This window comes from Rhinatrema bivittatum, chromosome 2 (genome assembly GCF_901001135.1).
Source record: "Rhinatrema bivittatum chromosome 2, aRhiBiv1.1, whole genome shotgun sequence".
In the NCBI taxonomy this organism is placed as follows: domain Eukaryota; kingdom Metazoa; phylum Chordata; class Amphibia; order Gymnophiona; family Rhinatrematidae; genus Rhinatrema; species Rhinatrema bivittatum.
Genome location: NC_042616.1, coordinates 244,332,614 through 244,359,532, shown reverse-complemented (window position 1 = coordinate 244,359,532; position 26,919 = coordinate 244,332,614). Strand labels below are relative to the sequence as shown.

Sequence of the window (26,919 nt, the reverse complement as noted above, 5' to 3'; positions counted from 1 at the left end):
GCATGGATTCACTAGGGGAATGTCCTGTCAGACAAATCTGATTGATTTTTTTTGGATTGGGTGACTAGAGAATTGAATCAAGAATCTACTTGAATTTCAGCAAAGCTTTTGATTCGGTCCCGCATAGGCGGCTTGTGAATAAAATGAGAAGCTTGGGAGTGAGCGTCAAGATGATGGCATGGATTACAAACTGGTTGACTGATAGAAGACAGCATGTAATGGTAAATGGAACCTACTCTGAAGAGAGATCGCTGTTATGTGGAAGGCCACAGAGATCCGTGTTGGGACGGGTTCTGTTCAGTATCTTTGTGCGTGACATTACGGAAGGGATAGAAGGCAACGTTTGTGAGTGATACTAAGATTTGCAACAGAGTGAACACACTTGAAGGAGTAAAGAAAATGAAAAGTGTTTTAAGAAAGCTTGAAGAATGGTTGAAGATTTGGCAGCTGGGATTCAGTGCCAAGAAGTGCAGAGTCAGGCATCTGGGGTGCGGACCGAGAGAGGGATCTTGGGGTAATAGTGTTTTGTGATCTGAAAATGGTGAGACAATGTGATAAGGCGAAAGCTAAAGCCAGAAGAATGTTGGGCTGCATAGAGAGAGGAATAACCAGTAAGAAAAAAAAGAGATGATAATGCCCTTGTACAGGTCCTTGGTGAGGCCTCACCTGGAGTACTGTGTTCAGTTCTGGAGTCTGTATCTCAAGGATAGAGACAGAATGGAGGCAGTCCAGAGAAGGGCAACCAAAATGGTGTGGGGTCTGTATTGGAAGATCTATGAGGAGAGGCTGAAGGACCTCTCCTCATAGATCTGAATATGTATACCCTGGAAGAGAGGAGGTGCAGGGGAGGTATGATACAGACCTTCAGGTATCTAGAGGGTTTAAGTGATGTACAGACTTTGAACCTTTTCCGTTGGAAACAAAACAATAGAACTAGAGGTCACAAAATGAAACTCCAAGGGGGACGACTCAGAACCAATGTCAGGAAATATTTTTTCATGGAGAGGGTGGTGGAGGCCTGGAATGCCCTTCCGGAGGAGGTGGTGAAGATGAAAACAGTGAAAGAATTCAAAGGGGCAAGGGGTAAACACTGTGGATCTGTAAGGGCTAGACGGAAATGAGAAAAGTGAGAGGGGATAACTTGCTGGTGCGGCGGTTACTTCACTTAGCAGAAGGCATGGAAATTACTACCCTTAACCAATAAGCCTTGATGCTTTTAATGTAACTGAAACATTGTTCCCCGCTTAGACGGCTAGAGAATGGAAATGAAGAATAGCGTGCAGGTGCAGCAGTTAATCTCCTTAACAGATGCTCCCTGCTTAGATGGCAGGAGCAAAAGAGGAATTGGATTCAGACAACAACCAAGGGCCTCGACTTCTATGGTCTGGGATACTGATACTCAAACATAAGGAAAAAAGCACAGGACTGCTTTTACGGCCAAATCCTAAAGGAAATGAAGAAAGCGTGCATGGGGGTAATTTGCTGGTGCGGCAGTTACTACCCTTAGGGGAAAGCATGGCGATTACTACCCTTAACCAATAAGCTTTGATGCTTTAAATGCAACTGAAACATTCCTCCCCATTTCAATGGCAGCAGGAAAAGGGGAATTGGATTCAGACAGCAGCCAAGAGGGCCCCGACTTTGATGTCTGGGGTACTGATATGCAGACATAAGGGAAAAAGCACAGGACTGTTTGTATGGCCAAGTCCATAAGCAAAGCACCTCAAGAAACACTGTCTAAATTTTCAAGAAAGTTCATCACCCAGTAAAAAATGTTACTAGCTGAAAATTTGTTGTGGGTATCATAAGGTTTGGGGATAACTGCACAAAGCGACAGTTACTACCCTAAGCTTGCTGGGCCCACTGGATGGACCTTTTGGTCCTTTTCTGCTGTCATTTCTATGTTTCTATGTTTATGTAGGCCTTCCTCACAATACCATTAGGGCATCACAGATTATTCAAAATTATGCAGCCTGTGCATGATCACCTCTCTCCAGTGTTGCAATCCTTCCATTGGCTCCCAATCTACTGGTAAATAGAATACAGGCAGGCAGTCACTATACACAATCTCTTACATAGTATCACGTCTCCCTAGTTAAGCTCTACATTAAGACTCTATAACCCTGGCAGAATGCTTCATTCCTCCAGGCAGCATCTCCTTGACATTCCCTCTCTGTGACCATCCCCAAGCTCATCTTATCTACAATGTGTGAAAGAGTCTTTTCCATTGCTGGCCCTTCCCTCTGGAACTCCCTTTCATTACAACTTTGCAGCACTGAAGATCCTAAAGAATTTAAAAAGGCCCTACATGCGTTCTGATTCCTTGTAGCTGCCCCATCTTCCTGTGCTCAGTAACCTCCTCACTTCTAGCAGAATGTATTCTCCGCCCATGTAATATGTTCTACTAGCCTTTCACTACCAGCAGAACATGCATTCTGTCCTTGTGTTTTGCTCTCTGCTCCAGATTTACCTGGTCATCGGTTATTGTAGGAGTTGTTTGTTTTTGTACGCTTAGATTTGTGTATAATTCTATGAATGTTTTTATGTACCCTGCCCCAAACCAAGGTGCTGCAAGCTTAGCTAGAACCTTTTTCAAATACTCAAAATTCCCCGTCCAAGAAACAACTATCCCAGGATGCCTTGAGTCTAAGGGACCAATTGGAAAAAGGGGAAACACTCTGAGTAAAGCAAAGTCCACGCAGGAAGTTCAAATCAATCACAATGGAGCTCTAATGAATACTAGAGCAAAGCTACATGCCCTGCAGTGAAATGAAGTTAAACAATTCAGTCACAAGGACAAAGGATGGCAGTGCAACACGGAAAACTTATAAGATAGACTTTGTACACAGAACAGATGGGGTTAGCTCTCCTGTGCTTTCCTGCTTGGGAAACTGGCTCAGGGCAACCTGCAGATGCGCTGACTCCCCAGCCTGGCACCTTGTAAAAAGTCCAGACGTACAGCCACAGCTCTGGTTCCAGAAGCAGAAGATATTTACACATTCCATCCACAGGCATGGGAGCAGTGAGGACTGATAACCTCCATTATTAAATAGCAACAACAACAATAATCAATAATGCCCCAGTGTGCTGACATTCAGATATACCTGGCCCAAGATAGAATGCAGGCTCTCGGTCAGCCAGGGAGGAAAGCTGCTGTTTTGTTTGAGGTCCCTTAATCTCGGGGCTAATACCCCATTATCTCTCTATTTATTAAAAAAAAAGAAATCTTTATCTCGTGCTAACGCCAGTTCTAGGTGGGTAACAATGCAAACATTCATAAAATAGCCTTATTCATAAACTACCTACCAAAAAAACCCCATTTAAGTGACAACAAAAAGGACAGTGCACAGGATCTAAGGGCAATCATGCTCCCTGTGGTAACAAAATGGAGGCTCTTAGCTCCAAAGAGCTGTCTGTGCTAGTGTAGGCTCAAGGCAGATATTATAACAATCACTGCAGACCCGCAAACCTTTAATTACTCTTAAGACAACATACCATAGATTGATGAATAAAATAAAACTTTAATAAATCTAAAAGTGGAATATGCCTGCAGTGCCTACTGGTGATAATAAAAATGATACGGGATACAAGCCCGGGCAACCAGATGAGCCTTGAGTAGCTTCCTGAAATGAGTTAAGGTTCTGGTTTGATCTTCTCAGGGAGAGCTCTCCAGAGTAGGGGGCCAGGGATTCCCATAGGTGCCTAGGACCTTTACGCTCCTGAGCCTCCTTCAGGAACAGCAGAGAACATAGTTACAATTCTTAGATGATAAAAACAAGAGAGTGTCCCTGGAAAGGTGGGGTGTACTGCCTAATCTTCCTAGGGAATGGGCAGCAGGCCCAGACTTGGAGACAGGAGGAAATTCCTCCTGCTGGGTCAGGAACATAACAGCCAGGATGTTTACTCTGAGCTGGGCTTCCTGGAACTGCTCAGAATTCAGTGACGTTTCTACATTAGGGGACTCTCAACCCATGCACATAATTTAAAGGTGCATGCACTCATTTGCTACACATTACTCTAGGGCTCGCTTGCTGGAATATTCCGGAGCACCTATTTTAGTGACGAGTCACATGTAGATTATTGCAGCTTTTTCTTGGGCATCCATTGAAATCAATACATAGCCTGCAAATGTTGCAGAATACAGCCACTAGAATGGTTGCAGGCAAGATAGTGCTTCCTCTTTCTTTTTAGAGTTGTATTGGTTACCAGTGTGTTTCAGGTTTCAATTTAAGATCTGCTGTCTAACTTTTAAGGCCTTGCATGAGCTAGGACCAGAGTGCCTGGCTAAAAGAACTAGAGATACATCCTAGAGCGTAATCTAACTACTACCGATACTACTATAATTTCTAAAGCATTATTAGACATACGCAGCGCTGGACAGATACACATATGAGCATGCTCCATTCAGCTTACAATTTAGTCAAGACAAACTAAATGTCAAACAAGTTATTGTATCATGACAAAAATCAGAGTAAGATAACCTAAGATCTAAGGACATCTTTTTCAGGTTTTATATGATGTGGAATACCATTTTCTTGCTTGGCATCTATTTCCTAAACTGTTTTGGTTACTCACAAATATCCAAATTGTTCTCAGTTTGTCACTAGTCACATGCATCTGCTTAATGCTTGGTTTGATATGCAGTCAGTCATACTCCAGGCTAAGTAATTTCAATACAAGTGTGAATTGTGGGATACAATTTTAGGTGGCACAGGAACTGCACTTAGTGTCCTTGATTCACTTGCTTTAGAGGTGCACTGTATTAAGATGGGATCCACAACTCAAATACTTCTGAAGGTTTTGCCTCACATAATACAACTGAGGCTTCCTAAAAAAAAAACAAAAAAAAAAATTAGCAATGTAATTGTTGATACTGTTGCTCTTATATCACCCACCTTAGCACATGAAAAATGCATATTAGAAAATATTTCTTGGACTATAATCTGTGATCAGGTACATATTGAGTTTATTACCCTTAAAGCAATGTTTATCAGTGCTAAATTAGGACACTGGCTACCATCTCTCACCTAGATGGCTAGCACCAAAATCCTAAATTTGCTATTGTTAACTTTGATTGGTGGAACAGTTGGTGTTCCAATCTGTTCATCACAAGGATGCTCTATTTATACTTTGATCCCATGGTCAGGCTAACATACAATTATTTACCCTCTTGTCAATAATGGAGTACCCTCCAGCTATCTCATGTGGGTACATTCACTAAATGATAGCTGCAAAAATGTCATTCTCACCCACCACCTCACATACGGGCTGCTACAGTATAGTGCACTCCAACGGAGCGCATGGTTAACCTGCCATTGGACGCGCGTTTTCCCTTACCCCTTATTCAGTAAGGGGCAGAAAACGCGCGTCCAACCCACCGAACCTGTCAGCGGGCTCGAGAACCGACGCCGGCAAAATTGAGCGTCGGCTGTCAAACCCGCTGACAGCCGCCGCTCCGGGCCAAAAGGAGGCGCTAGGGACACCCTAGCGCCTCCTTTTGCCTGTTTCTACCGCTGGGCCTAATTTAAATACTGTATTGCGCGCGCACAGGCGAGTGGCCTGTTCGCCCGCTCTCCCGCGGACTTTACTGAATCAGCCTGATAGTTTGTACTCTGGGAACTGGACATTTGTTTTCATTTATTTTCTCCCCAGAATGTTTCCTTTTCTATTGTTCAAATTATATGGCCTTGGTCTTCCTAAGGACTATCTTCTAAGTACAGAATGATACCTGGTGCAACCGCAGTTCTCCACTGTCCTCAGATACCATTGATGACTAAATGTATTCACACTCCTTATTACCAATGACTCTCCTGACATTCAGTCATCCTGACTGTCTCTTGTGCTGTGCACCTACCTGTACGCATGGGAGAAGAGACATTTCATAAACTTTATGCCTAAGTTGATCATCTTAAGAATTTTACAAACTGTTGTAAACTTGGTACAGGATGCACATGTTTCTGCATAGGAGAGTGAATACTTACTTGCTGCTGATCATGTTTTCAAATGTATCATTCTTCCTAGTATTGTTTTGATTGTTATACAAATTCTACCATGTACTGTTGTGATTTTCTTGTGGTTTAAGATGAAACAGATATGCATCTCTCTGCAACACATGTTCTACAGGTTACCATCTGCCTTTTTAGCTTACATTATATTTTGATTGTCTATGTCTGTCTTAGCATCTGCCACTGAATCCAGGTCTGGTCCAGTTTTATCTAATATACTGCTTCCCAGATTCAGCCCTAGTATATTATTATGTCTCATACCAACATACTGTCACTCATGCTCATGGTATCTAGAATCTTCAGTCTCCTTATCAGAAAATTCCTGTATCCCTTATACACTATTCATTCTCTCTTTGATGGGCATAGAAACATGACAGCAGAAAAAGACTGTATGGCCCATCCAGTCTGTGTTATGTTTTGTAAGGTTTGGGTGGACTCTTGGATCCTGTGGCAGCTGACCACGCCCACGGGGAGAGGTGCCATGAGGGGCCACAGGTCAGGCTCAGCTCTGGACACACAAACACAGATTTTATCTTTATTTAGATGGTTTGTGAAGCCACCAGAGGTGGCGGTAGTGAGTAGAAGATGGAGCCTGGCTAGGCTAGTATTCCTCAGGGCGCTGGAACAGTGGTTCCTCCAGTAGCAGTGCTGTAGTGAAAAGAACTGAGAGAATGAGTACAATAAGACATTCACAGAGTCCCCAGTATGGAGAAGCTCCAAGATAGGGAGAGCTGGCCCTCGAGGAGCGAGTACCAGATCCCTGTGAGCAGAGACTCGTTGGCAAGTACTCACGCAGCAGTTCCACGTAGGAGATGGCACTGGCGCTGGAATGGGGGCAGGCCCTCAAGGAGCGAGTACCTGGTTCCAGGAGACAGCTCTGAGGAGTAGACGGTAGTAGTACTCACAGATGGTGTCTGTAGCGAATTCTTCCAAGTAGAAGAGGAGATGGACAAAGGCAGCGAGTCAGGGAACATGGGCCCTCGAGGAGCGAGTACCAGTTACCTGATAGCGACCTGTAAGAAGCAAAAGAGGCTGCCGAGGAGCGGGTACCCCGTTAGCAGAAAAGAGTCCAATAGAAGTTGGAGGCAGAGTAGCTGGGTACGGAGAGCGAATCCCATCCATAGGAAATCCCTTGCTAACTCAATAGCTAGCAATAAACAATAGGCTTAAATATCGGGCAGCGTGATGTCATCACAGGGGGACACCCCTGAGGTTCACGCCATAGAGGGAATAAGAATGAGGGCTGCGCGGCGTGCGCGCCCTAAGGTACCTGAGGAGCATGGCAGGAGGCAGTGCCCAAGCCGGTCCGGGGATGCTGGACAGGACGATGGGCAGACACCACGGCAGCCAAACGTCCACAGGGAGCAGGAGGAGTTGCAGAAAAAGAAAGGTAGGTGGAGTGAAGCCATTGGGCAGCGACGGTTGCAACAGTCTGCCCATCTGTCCAATTAAAGAGTAGGCTGATATGGGAAAGGGCACTGTGAGAGTCCTGGGGTGGTCCATAGGGTCCTGGAGGTCCCCTTCAGGATGGGGGAATGGTGTCAGTGTGGTCAGGGTTTGAACTGCTGACCCTTGAGGTAGTAGGCTGGTCACCCCACCCAATAGTGGCTGCCCTACCTAAGATACAGGTTTTGGACTCATAATGAGACTGGTTTACCTCCATGGCTAAGGGGAAGATATTTTGTGCAAGATAGCGGTACTGCTAAAATAGCAGGATACATATTATTGGCGTTGTTAGAGGCATCATAAGTAAGACAAGTGCTATGTTATGCTATTGACCACTGCTGTATGCAAGACAATAGTCTTTTAATGCTCTGTTTACAGGTACCAAACAATTTTGCACATTAACACAAAACAGCATGAAATGTCAGTATTGTACATATCCACAATATAATTTATCAAGGCTCTTGGGCCTACATTCAATTCATATATTACCTAACTGGGCTTAATCAGGCCTGAACTGATGCTTCTGAAAATTATTGCACAAGAAAGAAGCTCTCGGACTCATTGGCTCCTGTCTTAGTGGGAGATAATTGCTTAGTGTCTTATCAAACAAGCTACTTCTAAAGGATCCACCTCTATGGTGAAAAGCTTACAAAGAGACACAAAACGACCTAATTATTGCTTAAGAATATAAAATATTTGTATTATTTAAATACTTGTCTTGGTGTCTATCTTCCGCTGTACTCACTGCCTTAGGAAAGTGCACATTACTAATAATAAGATTACAAGTGAGATTTGTGGAGAAGGTCGGTATAATCACATTTTGTTTAAAATCAGAGAGAGAGAGAGGACGAGAGCATGTGTGTGAATGAGAGAAAGGAAGTGCGTTTGTGAGCATTGGTGTATGCGGGTGAGCATGTGAGGGGGGACTGAATGTCTGTGTATTAGAGAATGTGGGTAAAAAAGAAAGGAGAATGTGTGCACCTCCCCCTCCCTGAGAATAAAGACTGTTTTTACATTAGCCTTACAAATGCAATTGAAGAAGAGTCAGCTTAATTCAAAAATATAAAAAACAAACAGGAATACATAAAAACAAAAAAAAAAAGGTTCAATTATCACCCCCCCCTACCAGCACATGGAGGCAGAGGGCAACTTGTGTGTTCCAATGTTCCTCCCTGGTGCAGCAGGGAAGAAATCTGTCTCTTTGGTCAAGCTGAAGAGTAAGGTTTTCCTGAAACTTGACAATAAAATATTATGAACAACACTCCAACATCAAAGAAAGGAACCGAAAGACTAGGAATGAGCATAGCCTCTGCTCTCCCTCCCCGGGCTGTATTTTCTACATGCCCCTTAAAAGGAAAAAGGAAAAAAAAAGAGAGCCCTCTGCTTACTTATTCTCATTGCCTACTTTATTATCCTTATACTTTTTTTTTTTTTTGTCCTCCGCTCACTTCTCGGAGCTGAGTTCTGGACTGGTCTGTCAAGACTCAAAGAAAGCAGGAAAGATCTAATTGAACCTTCCCCATCATCTTGCAGACCAGTTCAGACAAGCAGGATGCATCTAAGAAGTACCTATCCCGGGTGCTTCTAAGACCCACCATGGCAAAGGCTTTCTCCCCTCTCTCCTGAAGCTTCAGCCTGTGAAGCTTTGCAGTAAATGCAGGGATGACATGTAGCTGCCCTGCACATTTCCACTGGTTCTGCCCTTGAGGCTGCTCGAGCTCTCGTGGTGTGGGCCTTTAGCCCCTTCGGCACTTGTTTCCCCTTCATTACGTATGGTGATGCAATTGCTTCTTTACACCCTCTTCTTCTGGTCATCGGGCAAGGCTAACCCTTCTGGGTGGGCTGGCTCTTAAGTTTTTAGTCTTCCTTTTCTGCTTGCCTGGGGTTTTTTCTCCCTTTGCCTGTAGGGTGATGCCTCTCCCTACTGTGAAGAGGGCTGGCTTCTTGGTCACGGCATTGCCAGCATGTATAGAGGAACTGATTGGTTTTGGGGGTACGTGCCCCTTTTGCTCTCCCGGGGTAATCCTGGAGTCTGGCTGGGCAGATTCAGTGCTAGGGGGGTGGTCTTCCTTTCCAACCCTTCCCCCTGCCTCTTCACCTCCTGTCCAGCAGAGGCACGCCTTGAATCAGCCAGGCCTCTTTCCACACTCTCTCCCATAGTTACCGCTGTGACATCAGTATCTGACCGTGCTGCTGGGGTGGCAAAGGGTGGGGGTTGGAAGCTTTCCATGACTGGTGGGGTTCATGGATGGGAGGAGGCTGTGAGGCTGGAGGCTCCTGCCTTGGCCCTTAGTTCTAGGGGTAAGGGGGAAGAGTGCTGAAAACCCCCCTCTTCATAGATGACTAATTCCACCACCATCGCACATTTTAAGCTTTAAATGAGAGGTCTGGAAGAATTGGAAAAGGGGGAGTCCTAAAAAGAGATACGGCATTTAGAATCTATGATAATAAGTGTTAGAATTCAAGGGTGGGAAATTAAACTCTACAGCCTCTCGCAAGCAGGGTTTCTCTCAAGAGGTTGTTAGTGATTCTACGAGAGATCATGGTTATAAAAAAAATAAGTGTTTTGAACTTTGCATGTCATCCTGCAATTCACAGGAAAGCAATGAACATTTTGCTGCAGTTTTCAACTTCTTACATGCGTGAGCAAGCTTTTTCTTGTTTAATAAGCATCAAGAGTAAGGACAGAAATCATCTCATTTCAGTTGAAAATTAAATCCATGTGTGCTTATCTCAGGTTTGACACAGAATTAAATACTTTTGCACCAACAAGCAAGCACAGGTTTCACATTAAAGAAGTAAATTTCATTATTTTTAGTTTCAAAAATAACACTTTTTATGAATATATAGGCCTAGAAAATAGATTGAGGTTTTTTTGTTTTTTTTTTTAATTTATGGAAGGGAGAACTAAACAAAAGAAAGAAGGCTAATAAGTTGCTAAAATAAACAGATCCACAGAAAAATCTCATTCTCTGCTCAGAAGAGCACTGATAATTATTATGGGATTATTATATCTACAATTTACTGATCATGCTAATGTACCATGAGCTATAGTTATAATAATTTTTATGCAGGGGTTCCCCGCGACCCAAAAATTATTTCAAGGTTTGCTCCACGGTAAAAAGGGGTTGAAGAGAGGCTGCTCTGGGGGAGGAGGGGTTCACAGCACCCACTCTTTTTTTCTCCTGTCTTCTCTCAGCCCTCTCCCTTACTTCAAGGAGGGGGATCTTATGAAGGGGAGGGTCCTCTTCTTTCAGAGGGTTAACAGGATGAAATGAAAAGAAGGAGAGGAGAGGATCATCCTACTGGTGGCTGAAGAGGATCAGTAAGTATTGCTTTGGGAAGTTTTAAAACTTGAAAAGTTTTGGGGAGAGGAAAAGTATCAGAGTATATTCTTTAGTGTATGTATGTGTGTATTTGGTAAAAAAAAAAATAAAAAAACCAAGCCAAAATGGTAGGAAAAGGCTTAGAGTTTGTGGGGCAGATTTTCAAAGGGATACGTGCATAACCCCCGAAAAGCTGCCCCAAGCTGCTCCTGCGCGCACCGAGCCTATCTTGCATAGACTCGGCGGCACACGTAAGCCGAGGGACGTGCATATATCCCAGGGCTTGAAAAAGGGGGTGGGGCGTGGGCGGTCTGGAGGTGGGGCTGGAGCCTCCAGGCACAGCGGCCATTTGCTGCTGTGCCCGGGAGCGCGGGCCTGCCGTCGCGCGTAACAAACGCCTGCCCAGAGGCAGGCACAACTTTGCAAACAAAGGTAAGGGGGTGGTTTTAGATAGGGCTGGGGGGCGGCGGAAAGAAAGTTCCCTCCGAGGCTGCTCCGATTTCGGAGCGGCCTCGGAGGGAAAAGGGAAAGCCATCGGGGCTCTCCTACGGCTCGGTGCACGCAAGGTGCACAAGTGTGCACCCCCATGCGTGTGCTGACCCCGGATTTTATAACATGCTCGCGGCTGCGCGCACATGTTATAAAATCGGGCGATTTGTGCGCGCACAAATCTATGCCCACGCCTAAGTTTTAAAATCTGGCCCTGTGTGTTTGTTATAAAAAGATGCCAAAAGATAGGATCATTGGATGATTGAGGGGTTAAAGGGGCACTTAGGGAAGATAAGTGTTGCTTCAGTGTTTACTAAGGAGGATGTTGGGGAGATACCCATTCTGGAGATGGTTTTCAAGGATGACAATTCAGATAAACTGACCCAAATCATGGTGAACCTGGAAGATGTGGTAGGCCTGATTGACAAACTGAAGAGTAGCAAATCATCTGGACTGGATGGTATACATCCCAGAGTTCTGAAAGAACTAAAAAATGAAATTTCAGACCTATTACAAGTAATTTGTAACCTACATTTAAAATCATCCATTGTACCTGAAGACTGGAAGGTGGCCAATTTAACCCTGATATATAAAAAGGACTCCAGAGGTGATCCAGGATACTATAGACTTCAGTGTCAGGAAATATTGTGGAAACTATTATAAAGAATAAAATCACATAACATATAGATAGACATAATTTAACGATACATTGCCAGCATGGATTTACCCAAGGGAAGTCTTGCCTCACAAATATGCTACATTTTTTTTGAAGGGGTGAATAAGCATCTGGATAAAGGTGAACCAGTAGATGTGGTGTATTTGGATTTTCAGAAGGTATCTGACAAAGCCCCTCATGAGAGACTTCTAAGAAAACTAAAAAGTCATGGGATAGGAGATGTCCTTTTGTGGATTGCAAACTGGTTAAAAGACAGGAAACAGAGAGTAGGATTAATTTATAGTGGAAAAGGGTAAACAGTGGAATGCCTCAGGGATCTGTATTTGGACTTAATATATGGAAAGAGATACGGTGAGTGAGGTGATCAGATTTGCAGATGACACAAAATTTTTCAGAGAGGTTAAATCACAAGCGGAATGTGATAAATTACAGGAGGACCTGTGAGACTGGAAGACTGGGCGTCCATATGACAAATGAAATGTAATGTGGACAAGTGCACGGTGATACATATAGGGAAAAATAACCAATGCTGTAGCTACACGATGTTAGGTTCCATTTTAGGAGTTACCAGCCAGGAAAAAGATCTGAGCGTCATAATTGATATTACATTGAAATTGTCGGCTCAGTGTGTTGTGGCGGTCAAAAAAGCAAACAATATTAGGAATTATTAGGAAGGGAATGGCAAATAAAATGGAGGATGTCATAGTGCTCTATATTGCTCAATGATTAGACTGCACCTTGAATACTGTGTGCAATTCTGGTCGCCACATCTCAAAAATGATATAGTTGCACTGGAGAAAGTATAGAGAAGGGTGACCAAAATGATAAAGGGCATGGAATGGTTCTTCTTTGAGGAAAGGCTAAAGAGGTTAGGGCTGTTTAGCTTGGAAGAGACAGCTGAGTGGGGATATGATAGAGGTCTACAATATCATGAAAAGACTTGAACGGGTAAATGTGAAACTGTTATTTACTCTTTCGGATAATACAAGGACTAGGAGGCACTCCATGAAGTTAGTAAGTAGCACAATTAAAAAAAAAATTGGAAAAAATTATTTTTTACTCAACAATTAAGCTCTGGAATTCATTGCCAGAGGATGTGTTTAGGGAAGTTAGTGTAGCTGGGTTTAAAAAAGGTTTGGATAAGTTCCTGGAGGAGAAGTCCATAAACTGCTATTAATCAAGGGGGATTAGCCACTGCTTGTTGCTGGCATTAGTAGCATGGGATCTATTTAATGTTTGGGTACTTGTGACTTGGATTGGCCACTGTTGGAGACAGGATACTGGGCTTGATGGACCCTTGGTCTGACCCAATATGGCATATCTTATGTTCTAATGAGAAGGGAAAAGAAATGTCTTCCTTTCTCTTCACAGTACAGCAGGGAAGGGAAAAAAAATTCAAGAAAAAAAATAAGGCTTACTTGAGTAATTAATTAAGCAGTCAGAACCTGGGCTGGTGCTGGCTCAGTCAGCAGACTGTCGGGCCGATACAGTACAGTGCGCTCCGGTGGAGTGCACTGTTTGTCCAGGTTTGGATGCGCGTTTGACGCGCTAGCTTTACCCCTTATACAGTAAGGGGTAATAGCGCGTCAAACGCGTGGCCAACCCCCTTGAAACTAATAGTGCCCGCAACATGCAAATGCATGTTGCGGGCGCTATTAGTTATTCCTGCGCGATACAGAAAGTAAAATGTGCAGCCAAGCCGCACATTTTACTTTCAGAAATTAATGCCTGCCCAAAGGCTGGCGTTAAGTTCAGCCAGCTCCGGGAAAGTGTACAGAAAAGCAGTAAAAACTGCTTTTCTGTACACCCTCCGACTTAATAGTGATATTAAGTCGGAGGCCCCTAAAGTAAAAAAAAAAGAAAAATTAAAAATCTGCCCGCGGGTCGGAAGACGGACGCTCAATTTAGCCAGCGTCTGTTTTCCGAACCCGTGGCTGTCAGCGGGCTCGAGAACCGATGCTGGAAAAATTGAGCGTCGGCTGTCAAACCCGCTGACAGCTGCTGCTCTTGTCAAAAAGGTAGCGCTAAGGACGCGCTAGTGTCCCTAGCGCCTCTTTTTACCGCGGGCCCTTATTTGCATCTTCTTCCCCCCTGAATCGCGCGCACAGGAGAGTGGGCGCTCATCCGCTCTCCCGCGACTTTTACTGAATCGGCCTGTGTGTTTGTGGATAGGAAGAAAAAAAAGGCAATCTAAAGTGGAATGTGCAGTACAGAGAGAAAAGCAAACAAAACAGTGTGAGGATTAAACAAAATCCCAGTTTAATGGAGGTTCTATAGCTGAAAGGGGTTGTTTAAACTATACAAACCTTAGGTGAGAGAAGAAAAGGAGTAGGAAGGCGGTGTGTGTGTGTGTGTACATCATTAACAGTTAATATCAACTGATTCCCCACCCCCAGTTTTTCCTCATCATTACAGTTGCCTCACATGCCTGCAGGACTTGCCGTGCTGTCTGCTCCATTGGTGGAGCCCTAGGAAACCTTATGCTGTAAAACGAAAGTGCTAAAATTGTGAAGACAGGGTGGGGAGAGGAAGGCGTGCTCACAAAACACTCCTAGCTGCTGCAGCAGTGCTTTGGGGAGTAGCCCTTCTATCATGTGGAAAAAAATGCTAGTAACCAGGCAAGGAAAAGCACGTTTTTTCCCCCCCACTCTGTTCTGGGGGTGAGATGATAAACTCTGCAACTTCTTTCACAGTAACATAGTAATGACTGTGGAAAAAGATCAAATGGTCCATCTAGTGTGCCAGTAAGTTTCATATGGTAAAACTACCATTCCATGCAGGTTACTCCCATGTTTCCGTTAAGGATAGTAACTGCCACTCTGTGTAGGTTTCCCCAAGTCTTATTTTAAGGGTAATAACTGCTGCTTTGTACCAATTATCCCCAAGCCTTATGTTAGGGGTCACAATATTTACAATCAAAACCAAGCAACTGTCCAACCCATAATAAAATTACTGCTACGAACATTTTTACTAAGTGAGCAGACTTCTTGATAATTCAGACAATGTTGCTTGAATGTGCTTTGCTTTTGAACTTGGCCGTAGAAGCAGTCCTGTGCTTTATCCTAATGTCTGCATATCAGTACTCCAAACCATAACATATGGGCCCCAGCATTGGCTGACTTCTAAATCCAGTTCCCCTTTTTCCACTGCTGAAGCAGAGAGTGATGTTGCAAACATAAAGGCTAATTGGTTAAGGGTCATAATCCTTATGCTTTCTGTTAAGGGTAGTAACTGCAGCTCCATGCAGGTTACCCCATGCATCTTTTTCTTCATTTCCAACCTCTAGTCTTTAGGGAGCCACAGTTTTTATCCCATGCCCTTTTGAATTCATTTACTGTTTGCCTTCTCACCACCTCTTTTGGAAAGGCATTCCAGGCATTCACTGTCCTCACCATTACGAAATATTTCCTGATGTTGGTTCTGAGTCTTTCCCCCTGGAGTTTCATATCATGACCCTTAGTTCTGCTTTCTCTTTCGCTACAAATCTGGAACTTGCAGGGAAGTCTGACTTCTGCAGTTGCTGGGAATGAATTCAGGCTGGAGATTTTCCCTGTTCCTAGTCAGCTGCTGAGAAAGAGGACTAGGAGGATGGGGCTGATTCGTGAAGGTCTATTTTCTCCTGCAGATCTGGGGCTTGCAGGGATATCCAGTTCTCATGTTTCCCGTTCCCAGGCAGCAGCAGCAGCAGCTGAGTTAGGAAGCTTCAGCAGGGTGAAGTCGGGAGCTCAGCAGTTTCGACTTCAGGGCCAAGACGAGAGGAGAATTCAGCAGGTTCAGAAGTGAAAGTAGAAAGTTCTGCTTTTTTTTTTTTTTTTAAAAGCTGAGAGCAGCACGATGGCACCGTGCTGAGATTGTTATCCCCTCTATGCAACTGCGTACATCCTCCTCTTCCGTCCTGTGCTGCAGCATCAGTCCTGCTTCTGCCCTATTGTTCCTGCCGCGTCTGATTGGCTGCTGCGGATGAGGTCATCACTCTGCGCCTGCTGGCTGGACTTCCCGAGGTAAAGGAAAAAAAAAAACAAAACGCCAGCAACAGAGAGAGGGCAGCCTGCGCTCAGCCTAAAACTAGCCTGACCCGCGCCAAAATATTTCTCCCACACAACGGGGGAGGGGAAAAAAAAAGAAGCCCAATCGGGCGTGAAGTAGCGTAGTCTGGTAACACTGCTGGCAGGTGCCGGGGATGCGGGATCTCTGCCGTTCTCTTCTCGTCCGCTGCTAGAGGGACGCTAGCGCTCGGCCACTGCGCCTTCCCCCATGGGAAAATGAAGGTAACCCGCGCTGGGGGGTTTCAAGTTTCAAGGCGTGAAAGAGAGAGAGGTTTCAGGGTCTTCCAGTTGATCTCCGTGAATGTAACGATACGCGCGCTCAGTTACTGGATTGCGTTACTATTCGTTTAGCTTTTGGCTTGTTTCAGATAATTCTTTTTTTTTTTTTTGTGTTTATGTCTGGACCAAATGATTCACACAGGTGAATCAATCCCAAGTTGTAATGTACCGCATGAAAGCATTGAAGTTTTTTTGTGATAATGCTACTTTTAAGGCTGCCATGAATTTCAAAGTTGTTTATGTGACTGTTGTGAATTATACTTGCTGTGAGCAGACCTGCTTGGGAGGTCCAGGGGGCCCTGGACCACGTCCAGGTTTGGAGGCCTTTAGCCGAAATAAAACTGACATCTGAATGTGTATAAAAGGTTGTGAAAGTTATGAAATACCAAAAATATTACAACTGTTTAAATCTGAAGCCCTATTTGAACTAGAGGTTTCCTGTTTGCTCAAAATTGGCCTAATTCCTCAACTTCTAAATGTTATAATGTAGAAATTCTTAATTAACATGTTTAGTATTTTGTATACTTTGTCACTGAAAGATTTGCTCTGCTTTTGTGATATTTGTTAAGCCTTTGGCACCAGAGAAATTAGATGAGTCTGGTATTTATTTTAATAATCATACTCAAAAATTCTGCATATCATGAAAATGAACAAAGGCCAAAACTGCATCTCTTGAGTTGAAATACTTTTTCTAACTTTGTGGCACAAAGCTTATGTTCATACAACTGCTAAATCTCATCTTTTTGGTTTTCATCATGGGGCACATCTCAAGTGGTTGATAGCACGAGGAGTTGCAACACAGTAATCTACTAGCAATGTATTATTTGAAGTTCTAGAAACAAGGACATGCATGTAAATCAAATGGTTTACATCAGTATTTGAATTCAGGTACAATAAGTTCCTACTTCAAAGTGTTTCTCTGAAATGTATCAAGTATATTTGTTTGGATTAAGATTTCTTTGTGTAAACTACCTACCTATGTTCTTTTTGCTATCAGTCATTGCATTTTATACTCAGATATGTAAATATTGGAGGGGAATAAAGACAATGAGGCACACCAGAGAATACAAAGGCATTTTTAGTTACTAAGTACTAATGGCTTTATTTACCAGTATATATAAATGGCCTTTGAACTAAATTGTGCAATGAAAGCTTATTTATGTTCTAGCCAGAGATATTGCTCCTTGCTGTCATCACATATAAATGTAGACCATACTGGACCTTGCACTGATGCACACACTTGATGTCACATGCTGTGTTCTTGTTGTCATAATAGTGGTGTATTTACGGTTGCTTTCAACCAACTCTAAATCACCACTTTTTAAAACATATTTTTAGATGACCTAGAGATGGGAATAGTGAGTGAGGTGATCAAATTTGTTGATGATACAAAATTATTCAAAGTTGTTTACTCACAAAAGGTTTGTGAGAAATTGCAGAAGGACCTTGGGAGACTGGACATCAAAATGGCAGATAACATTTAATGTGGACAAGTGCAAAGTGATGCACGTAGAGAAAAGCAACCGAAATTATAGCTAGTCAATGGAAGGTTCCACTTTGGGAGTGGAAAAGAATCTAGGCATCTTTGTGGATAATTTGTTGAAATCATCTGCACAGAGTGCAGCATCAGCCAAGAAAGCAAATAGAATGCTAGGAATTATTAGGAAAGGAATGGAGAATTTAAACAGAGGGTGACAAAAGCCTCTGTATCTCTTCATGGTGAGACTGTGCCTTAAATAGTGTGTGCAATTCTGGTCACCACATCTCAAAAAATATATAGTGGAATTAGAAAAGGTATAGAGAAAGGCAACCAAAATGATGATGAATGGAATAGTTCTCTTATGAGGAAAAGCTAGAGAGGTTAGGGCTCTTTAGCTTGGAGAAGATGGCTGAGGGGAGAAATGATAGTGGTCTATAAAATAATGAGTGGAGTGGAACAGGTAAACTTAAATCAGTTCTTTTAATCTTTCAAAATGTACAAAAACTAGGGGAAGCACAATGAAGTTATTAGGTAATACATTTAAAACAAATACAAAATATTTTTTACTCAACGCATAATTAAACTCTGCAATTCGCTGCTGAAGGATGTGTTAAAAGCTGTTAGTGTAGTTGGGTTTAAAAAAGGTTTGGACAATTTCCTGGAAGAAAATTCCATAGACCATTATTAAGGTGGACTTGGGGAAATCCACTACTTAACTTTGGAATAAGCAGCATAGAATCTTATCAACCTTTTGGGATCTTACTAGGTATTTATGACCTGGGCTGGCCATTATAGGAAACAGGATACTGGGCTTCAATCTTTTGGTGTGACCTATCATGTTCTTATGTTTGTGAGATATTTTCTCTCTCTCTGTTGCAGACCAGCTTTTTGTGTGAGGTGATCTCTCACAAAAGTATCACTCATCAGGAAATTAATTTGGCTGATTAAAAAAAATCCCCCAAAACCCTTTTGTGTGTGTTAAGGATATAAGGCAGGGTATACATAAAATATATATCATAACTATCTGTAGAAAAGACATTTATAGGCAGGAACCTGATTTTATCATGTTTCTCTTCTAGCCAATTTTGTCAAAAGAAGAATGCATTTTTCATATGTGTTCATTTTGTATTTTTTGTGGCTTACCATTCAGAGCTAGTAAAATACTTGAGTATCTAAAATTTGGTGCTTGGTACCAGCCACTAGGGGGCATGGACCAAGGCCATAGAAGAAGGGAGATGAGAGAGACTGGGTGGGAATAAGAGGGGGAGAGCAAAATGGAGAGAAAAAATTAGATTAAAAAGCACCAATTAAGCTATAAAGAATTTTTTTTCCCTCTTGTCCCTAAAAAATGTTGTCCAGCACCTAAGTGTGGGGTTTGTTTTGCAAAAATGTTCAACCCTTGATACCAACACCTGAAGACCCTGCCTGCCTGGCCCTCTCCCAGGCTGTGATTGGCCACAGCTGCCTTTCTTTCTCCTTCCTTTCCTCCTTGGTTTCAGGTCTGCCAGGGCAGGCAATAATTCCATATTGTGTAGGCAGATGCAGGTAATTTTGCATGTTTTTTGTGAATATCGTGTTTGTAGTTTAAAAAAAAAAATCCCATGTTTAAAGATATGGAGAAAACCATGAAAGGGATCTTTGGGAGGCAGTGGTGTTTTAATGATTGGTCAAAAAAAGATGTGGCTCATCCTATATAAAAAGTTGATGAGCCACATTGTTTTTTTGTGATTATTTTAAATTTTTCTTTTACTGTGTTCCGTCTACCCAGTGGTGTGTGTGTGTGTGTATGTATTTATGTATGTATGTATATATATATATATTATTGGCTTTGTTGAATGATCGTGGCCTTTTCTGACCTCAAGGATGATGATATATACAAACATTGATTGACTGTAGCAGATTGTTAACTGTGTTCCACTTGGGTGCCATCTTTTATCCCCATTCGTCTCATTTTTGAAGACCATTGGACTTGGAGACCCTGTTCTTCTACAAGTCCAAGTGAATGCACCCATAAGAACAAGCATCCCTCTGTTTTATCTTGATTTTTATTTTTTTTTAACCTTCAAAAAGCACAGGCAGAGAGTGGACCAGAGAGCATAGACTTTGGCAATATTTTGAAGTAGGCATCCCTGTCAGTCTGTGGAAAATTGTTTAGTTTTATTTTATTCTATGGCTGGATTAATTCTCTCTGTCATCTGCAAGTTTCTGAATATTTCTCAGTCGATCAGAAGAAGGGCTTAAATATATGAAATTCAGATGCAGTATTTTGTTAGTTCCCTAAGGCTCTACTTCCTTAAATATGAGATGAGATTTATTTTTCATATGTTTGGTGTGTTAAAAAATTAAATTCATAGATTCCCAGGACAGTTTGTGTAAAAAAAAAAAAATGGTTTCCTTTAGCATTATCCATAAGTAGCTATCTCTGGGGATGGCTAGCTTGGCAGCATATTTCTGTCACCATGGACTTTATGAAAGCTTCTAAAGAGAATGCAAAACTCCTGCATCAAATTTCTATTCAGTGAAGTAATGCACAATGAGAGAACTTGATTTCTCCCAAATTACCCAGTGATTCATTACTAGAGTATTTGAGTTTGCGCACCAAGCTCTTCTGTCTGCTGGATCATTGCGCTAATCACCTGTAGACCATATTTCCTCCCTAGAATGTATAAACAAGTTAACGGACCTTGGTGGAAGAGATAAAAAGAAATGGGTAGAATGATAGCAAAACAAATCTTAATTACAAAAATCACACAAACAAGGGAAGGGCATGTGAAGGTTGACATGAACACACAAGGAATGAGTATGGGCCCAAAAAAGGGGCTACATGGCTACAAACAGAAAACCCTGAATTTCCCTAGGTTACAGGGGGTGTGCATGTAAACCAACTCAGATGAACAAAAAAACCCCAAACCCTCCTGAGCCTCAAAATCATCCCTTTCAACAATGTGACACAAGCTTCATTAAGCAGGAAGTTACGTTTGAGCTCATCTTTGCTATTGCTGAATGAGTCAAACAGGCCTTCTTATTTTTATTCTTTGTTTAGAAAACATTTTTTTTCCTAGAAAATTAATTTCCCCATGAACCTCTTGCAGTTTGCTGTTATGAGTATGGAAAGTTATGTTTTCATATAGGTGCTACCCAGAAGTAGAAATATATTTAGATAACTTCGGTGCCAGGAATAATTTTGTCCTTGTTTTTGACTGTTTTGTTTGGCTTTTTTCTTTTTTTAAACTTTTACATTTTTTTTTTTTTGCTTTTCTTTTTCCCTTTTTAAAAATGTTTGCTTTCCTGAATTTTTTTTAGGGACTAGGTGCTAAATTTTAGATGCTGAGGTGCCTTGGTTCCTAGGATTTTCCAGACCTGTTGCTACCTGTATGTCTTAGGAAACTGGTGAAAAAGCATCTTTGGGAAAATGCACAAGATGTCATTACCTGCAAAGATAGTTGCGCTCTGAAGTTGTGCTAAGTAGCTTGTCTGTTGCAGACATGGGTGATCGCAGCCCCACAGTGTGACTGTGACATTCTTGGCAAGATGCAGCAGTGGTTTACCGATGCCTTCTGCAGCCCCACAGCACCTGGCCATCCTCCCAGGTAGCTTCTCAGTCAGGTTCCAGTTAGGCCTTATCTTGCTTAGTTTCTGAGATCTGACAAGTTCAGATTGTCCCAGAGCAGAGTTCCTGGGTGCTGCCTGTGCGCAGATACTGCATTTATTAGATATTGGTATTCATTTTGATGCACCCAGCACATCTTGCTTGTTGCTTTTCATCTTCACCTTTTTGTTTTAAAAAATGAAAGAAAGTAATTTTTTTTTCCTTTTCTTTCTGCTAGGCCAGTCCGGACTAGTAGGAATATCTCGTTCCATAGCTGCTGGAGACAGAGAACACAATTTTTTTTCCCCTTGTATTCTCACTGCTGCTATAAGAGGGGAATGGACATAGGCAGTTGTCAGTAGTCACTGTTTCTAGCAGTTATAGACACCAGAGCTCTTTAGGCAAAAAAGTAAAAACAAATTCTAGATCTCCCAGATCCAAGGTTCAGTCTCATTCTGGTTGAGCAACACTTGCTCCTGAGACAACTGCTCCAAGGGGCTGATTTCCCCAGTGGAGCTTCTTGGTGGGAGGCACCCCAAGATGTATCCCAATTCCCTCGGGGACTGTGGATCTACTTTGGTGGAAAGGTTACCAGGTCTCTCTGCACCTGGGGAGTCTGTAAGGCATTCTACTTTTGGGAAGAGCTTGAGATCAGTCTCACTCTCGTGCGCTCTCTCCATTTTTTTGGGGGGGAAAAAAAGAGACCTGAATTGAGGTGGATCCCTGCTATAGAAGTAATACTGGGCTGTGGGGCAGGACTCTTCAGCCGCCCCATGGAGGCAAGTAACTCAGTTCACTATTGAGGGAGGAAGTAAGATGCCATAATTTGGTCTCGGGTGGCGGCACCATGGCACTGGTAGTATCTGGGACAGGGCTAAGCATTTACACTTAATTTAAAATAAAAAAAGCAAGAAGATGATGATATGGGAAGCAGGTGAGCAATCTGTCACACCAAACAGCTCCCCAGTATCATTGGCTCCTTTTGCCTGGTTTGTGACTGGAATTTGGAGCCAGTTTCATTATGTGATGCAGGAAATCCACCCCCCCCGCCCAGAATGTGTGGAGTATGGGGGAGATCCGTCAGGACAAGCCCCGGAGGGTGCTGAAGCAGAAGCTCAGCAGCTTGTGCAAAGCCTGAGCTCTACTCCTCCTCAGCTTGGGCCCCCACCCATGGGACAACAGTGTGCCAGGCTCCTCCCCCTTGGAGTGGGGGGCACAGATCCACCAGGGGCTCATATGTGTTTACCTGAGTTTGTGCCAGTCATGCATCAGGCCTTCCAGGCCATGAAGAATCAGGGGGCAGAAGGTCTCTTCTGGGTCATAGGGCCTAGGCATCCTGGGGTGCACAGGAAGTCGCTGTCTAAGCGGCCATGGACTGGCCCAAAGGCTCCAGAATTTCAGGCTGACCCAGCTAATCCAGAGACCAGAGAAGATGCTGAGGCTTACCAATTGTCAGTTCTGAAGAAGATGAATCTAAAATTATAAGACTTTTTTTTTTTTTTTTTTAAAGAAAAATGGTAAGTCCTTATTGCTGATGTTTTAGCAGCTCTCGGGGGATTTTAAATACAGAAAGGAGGACCCTATCCTATTGGGTGTTCATAAGCTTCAGAAGTGTTTTCCACTACATGAAGCCCTTAGGAACATGGTTTTGTCTGAGTGGGATTTCCCCTCAGAGCAGACTCAGGGGTAGCCATATACTGAGCAAAGTATATCCACTACCACTGGAGGATATGAATAACTTATTAAGAATTCCTAGGCTGGATGCCCTAGTATCGGCAGTAACTCCCATTCAGGTAGAGGACGGTACAGTCCTCAAGAACCCCAAAATCAGAAAGATTGAAACAAACCTGAAACAAGTCTTTACCACAAATACTATGCTGATACAAGGATCCATATGTGGAGGGTATGCAGCTTGAGCACTAGTTTGATGGATTTGTCAGCTTCTGGAGAACCCTGAGACAGCTTGCCTGGACTTGGGAGCAGTGTTCCTGGCAGATACCTTATAAAATTTGATCAGGATGTCCTCAAGTGTAGCCTCAGGAGTAGCAACTAGGATGCTTTTATTGCTGTGTAACTGGGCAGAAGATAACATTCAAAAATAGACTTTGTAAAATCCCATTTAGGAGGCTCTGCTGTTTGGAGAGTATTTGGATAAAATAGTTAAGGATCTAGGGCAGTCCAAGCCCCAGAGATTTCCAGAGGGCAAAGTGCACCTTGGGGCATGAAATTGGAAGTGTCAGTCTGGGACGTTTGTACCTACACCAACTAAAAAATCCCTGTTCATTACCACTAGCTCTCGGGAGTTGCTATATTGATGCTTAAAAATGTCTTTACTGTTTACTCAAGTCCATTCAGATCCTTAGGGTAGATATATTATTTTACAGGGTGCAATAGTTGGTCATCGGGTCACTTTTTGTAACCTTTATGCTCCTAATCAATATGATCACTCTTTTTTTTTTTGTCACTTTGTCCAGAAACTATTGCTTATTATGGATGGGATAGTAGTTATGGGTGAGGACCTATATCTCTTTGTGGACCCTTTATTAGATAATTCAACTCCCCAGAGGAGTTCGAAGTTGGGAACATGGAAAGATATTTCCTTTTTGCCCTCTGAATTACAGCTTTTGGACTTTGGGCATACCCTACATCCCTTGGAGAAAGATTTTACTCATCTATCCAGGGCCCATGCTACCTAGTCCAGGCTAGATTATTTTTTAATATCTAAATCTGGCTTTGCCCAGATTGATGAGGCTGACATTGATCATGCACCCATTTGGCTAACATTGTGTGGGTTGGGGAGTATGGCTTCTGGATTGAGGTGGCGGTTTCCTTATTATTTGTATATGGATATTACTTTTCAGGAATATTTGAGGGGAAAATGGCTATAATATGTAGCGAATAATGGTAGTTATTTTGAAGAATCTCTGATTTTGTTCTGGCATACCGCTAAAACGGTTTTAAGGGGGGACATTAATTCTTTCTTAACGTGGAGACGCAAAACTATGGCTAAACAAATATTGGACTTAGAGAAAGTGTTAGCTTACTGTAAAAATGTCTTGTTGCAGAAGAATACTGAGGTTAAGAGAGAAGAGTATATCTCAGCACAGGTAGAGTTAAATACACTCCTCCATCAAAGAGCCAAGAAAAGTATTCTTTATTATGAATTCAAATTATATCATCATGCTAATAAAGCTGGGAAACTGCTGTCGAGATTGATAAAAGTAGACACGGGCTCCAAGTATGTTTCTCATCTCTGGGGATCATTAATTCTAAATCTGATATTATGTGTTCCTTTGTGGATTATTATTCTCAATTGTATAGGTATGAGGGGAGGGTAGATTTAGAAAAATGTGAAAGTTTTTTTAGGGACGGTAGGAGTGAAGTCTTTCACAGAGGCACACTTTCAGAAGTTGAATGGCCCGATTAGTGCTAGAGAGGTCACGGTAGGGATTCAGTCAGCCAAATTGTTGAAGACCCCTGGTCTCGATGAGTTTAGTGCAGATTTCTATAAATTTTTAATTGATCACATTTCCTCTTTATTTAGTAAGGCGTTTGCGGCTCTTATAGAGTGAGATAGTTACGGTGCTTCCCAAGCCTGGCAAGGATCCTACTTTTGTCCCCTCTTATAGACCTATATCTTTATTGAACTTATCCAAAATTTTCGCTAATAACTTTTGGTCAAATAGAATGGCTGTGATCCTGCCAGATTTTATTGAGCCTTGCCAAGTTGGTTTTGTTAGGGGCTAATATGCTGTGGTGAATATTCATAGGTTGTTGACCGCCATTGCCTTTTGCACTAATAAATGAGCTTTTTATGGCGGTCAGTTTTGACGCTGAAAAGATCTTTGACAGGGTGGATTGGCAGTATTTGTTTGCATTTTTTCGTATTATGGGACTGGAGGAAGTATTTTTGAACAGGATACCGTTACATAATAACCCTCTAGCAGCAGTGGCAGTTAATGGGGAAATTTCTACAGATTTTTTGGTCCATAGAGGGATGAGACAAGGTTGCCCTCTCTCTCCACTGTTGTTCCTTTTGTCTTTAGAACCCTTATTGATGGCCATACAACAGCGTAACCATTTTCAGGGTTTGGTGATGGGTCCTTTTGGTTTTCAAATATGCTGTGTTCGCTGATTTGTTGGTACTTCTTTATGAACCCCATAGCTCCCTTACATATTTATTACTCCTCATTTGGGAGTATGGCAAATTTTCTGGTTTTAAACTTAATATGGATAAATCGAAAGCTATGCTATATCCTGATAGTCTCAAAAGGGGACTGGGTGGGGGACTTCCCATTGTGTTGGGTGGATGGCTCTTTTCGATACCTGGGGGTTCTCATCCCTTTGAACTCAGACCAGTTATATGTCCTTAACCTCCGACCTCTGCTTGCTAATACCAGGGATAGACTAGTGGTATGGCAATCTCTTCCTTTATCGTTGGGAGGACAGGTGAGTTTCTTTAAGATATTGTCTGTCTTGTCAACAATGACCTATAGGCCTCTGATAAAATGCTTACTTTACTGTTACTTTGGGCGAGGAAGAAACCTAGAATAGTTCTTGCAAAACTGAAGAAGAATTGGGGGGGGGGGAAGAGGAATGGGTCTTCCTGATATGGAGGATTATAATTTGGCCAGTTTGCGGGTGGTTAGGGATTAGCTTTATGATGGCTCTGTTTTCACTGATATTGTTAGTGATCGATCACTCACAGTTAATTTAGATTTGAGATATATTCTTCAAGCCCCTTCAGCTGTTCTTCCCAGAGACCTAGCTCACCATGTTTTATTGACTCCCCTACATTGGGCTTGGAAATCTTTCATGATGAGATTACAAATCTCAACAACATGTACTCCGTTTTTAATGATTCAAGGGAATTTAGATTTCCAGTCCGGTGGTTCTTCTAGTTTTTTATTTTGGAGAGAGGGGAGTTAGCTTCAGCATGTGCTCTCTGGAGAAGGGATTATTCTTCCTTTTCAAACTTAACAAACCAAATATGGCCTTAGAAATTTACATGTTTTTTCGTATTTCCAACTGCACCATTATACTAACTCTTTAAGATCTATGGATCTTGTGTCTTCAGTAATAGATAAAATAGACACCTTTTTTTGTATGGAACGGAGAAAACTTTCTTTATCTTTGATTTATAAAGGGCTGCAACAGTTTGGTCAAGTAGGGTGGCTACATTCTTTTTGGGAACGTTGGAGGGCGGATTTCTAATTGATTGCAATCCTTTGTCGGCTTGCTTTCAGGCAGTGTGGAGCTTATCTACTAATAGTTACTTAAAAGAAATGCAATTTAAATTTTTGCATAGGGCATTTTTTTTTCTCAGCGTGTGGCCTTTAAGGCACAAATATCATCTACAGCAATATGTTTGAAATGTGAATTAGAAGTGGGTTCTTTTGTCCATTCTTTTTGGGGATGCCCTATTATTTCTTGTTTTTGGAAGAGAATAGTGCTATACATAAATAACCTGTTGGATGTGTTTTGCAATTGCAACCCAAAACAGTATTATTTGAAATGTTTATCTACATATATTAAGAAATCAGAGGAGAGGCTTTTTGTGAGGAAATTACTTGCTCGGGGGAA

The 26,919-nt window shown here is 42.4% G+C and overlaps 1 protein-coding gene across 3 annotated transcripts in view; it reads left to right on the top strand.

Annotated features, from left to right (window-relative positions):
- The window catches only part of ATP2C1 (ATPase secretory pathway Ca2+ transporting 1), a 374,199-nt gene that overhangs the window by 36,703 nt on the left and 310,577 nt on the right, over nucleotides 1-26,919 (top strand). Inside the window, exon 1 of one of the 3 annotated variants that reach the window (XM_029589348.1) lies at nucleotides 15,923-15,943. The exons of 1 other annotated variant lie outside the window; for it this stretch is intronic. Coding sequence is in view for 1 of the 2 variants with exons in the window: in XM_029589346.1 (XP_029445206.1) it covers nucleotides 16,205-16,210 (6 nt within the window). In the remaining variant the exon portion in view is untranslated. One more of the 3 variants, XM_029589346.1, reaches the window with a different exon arrangement.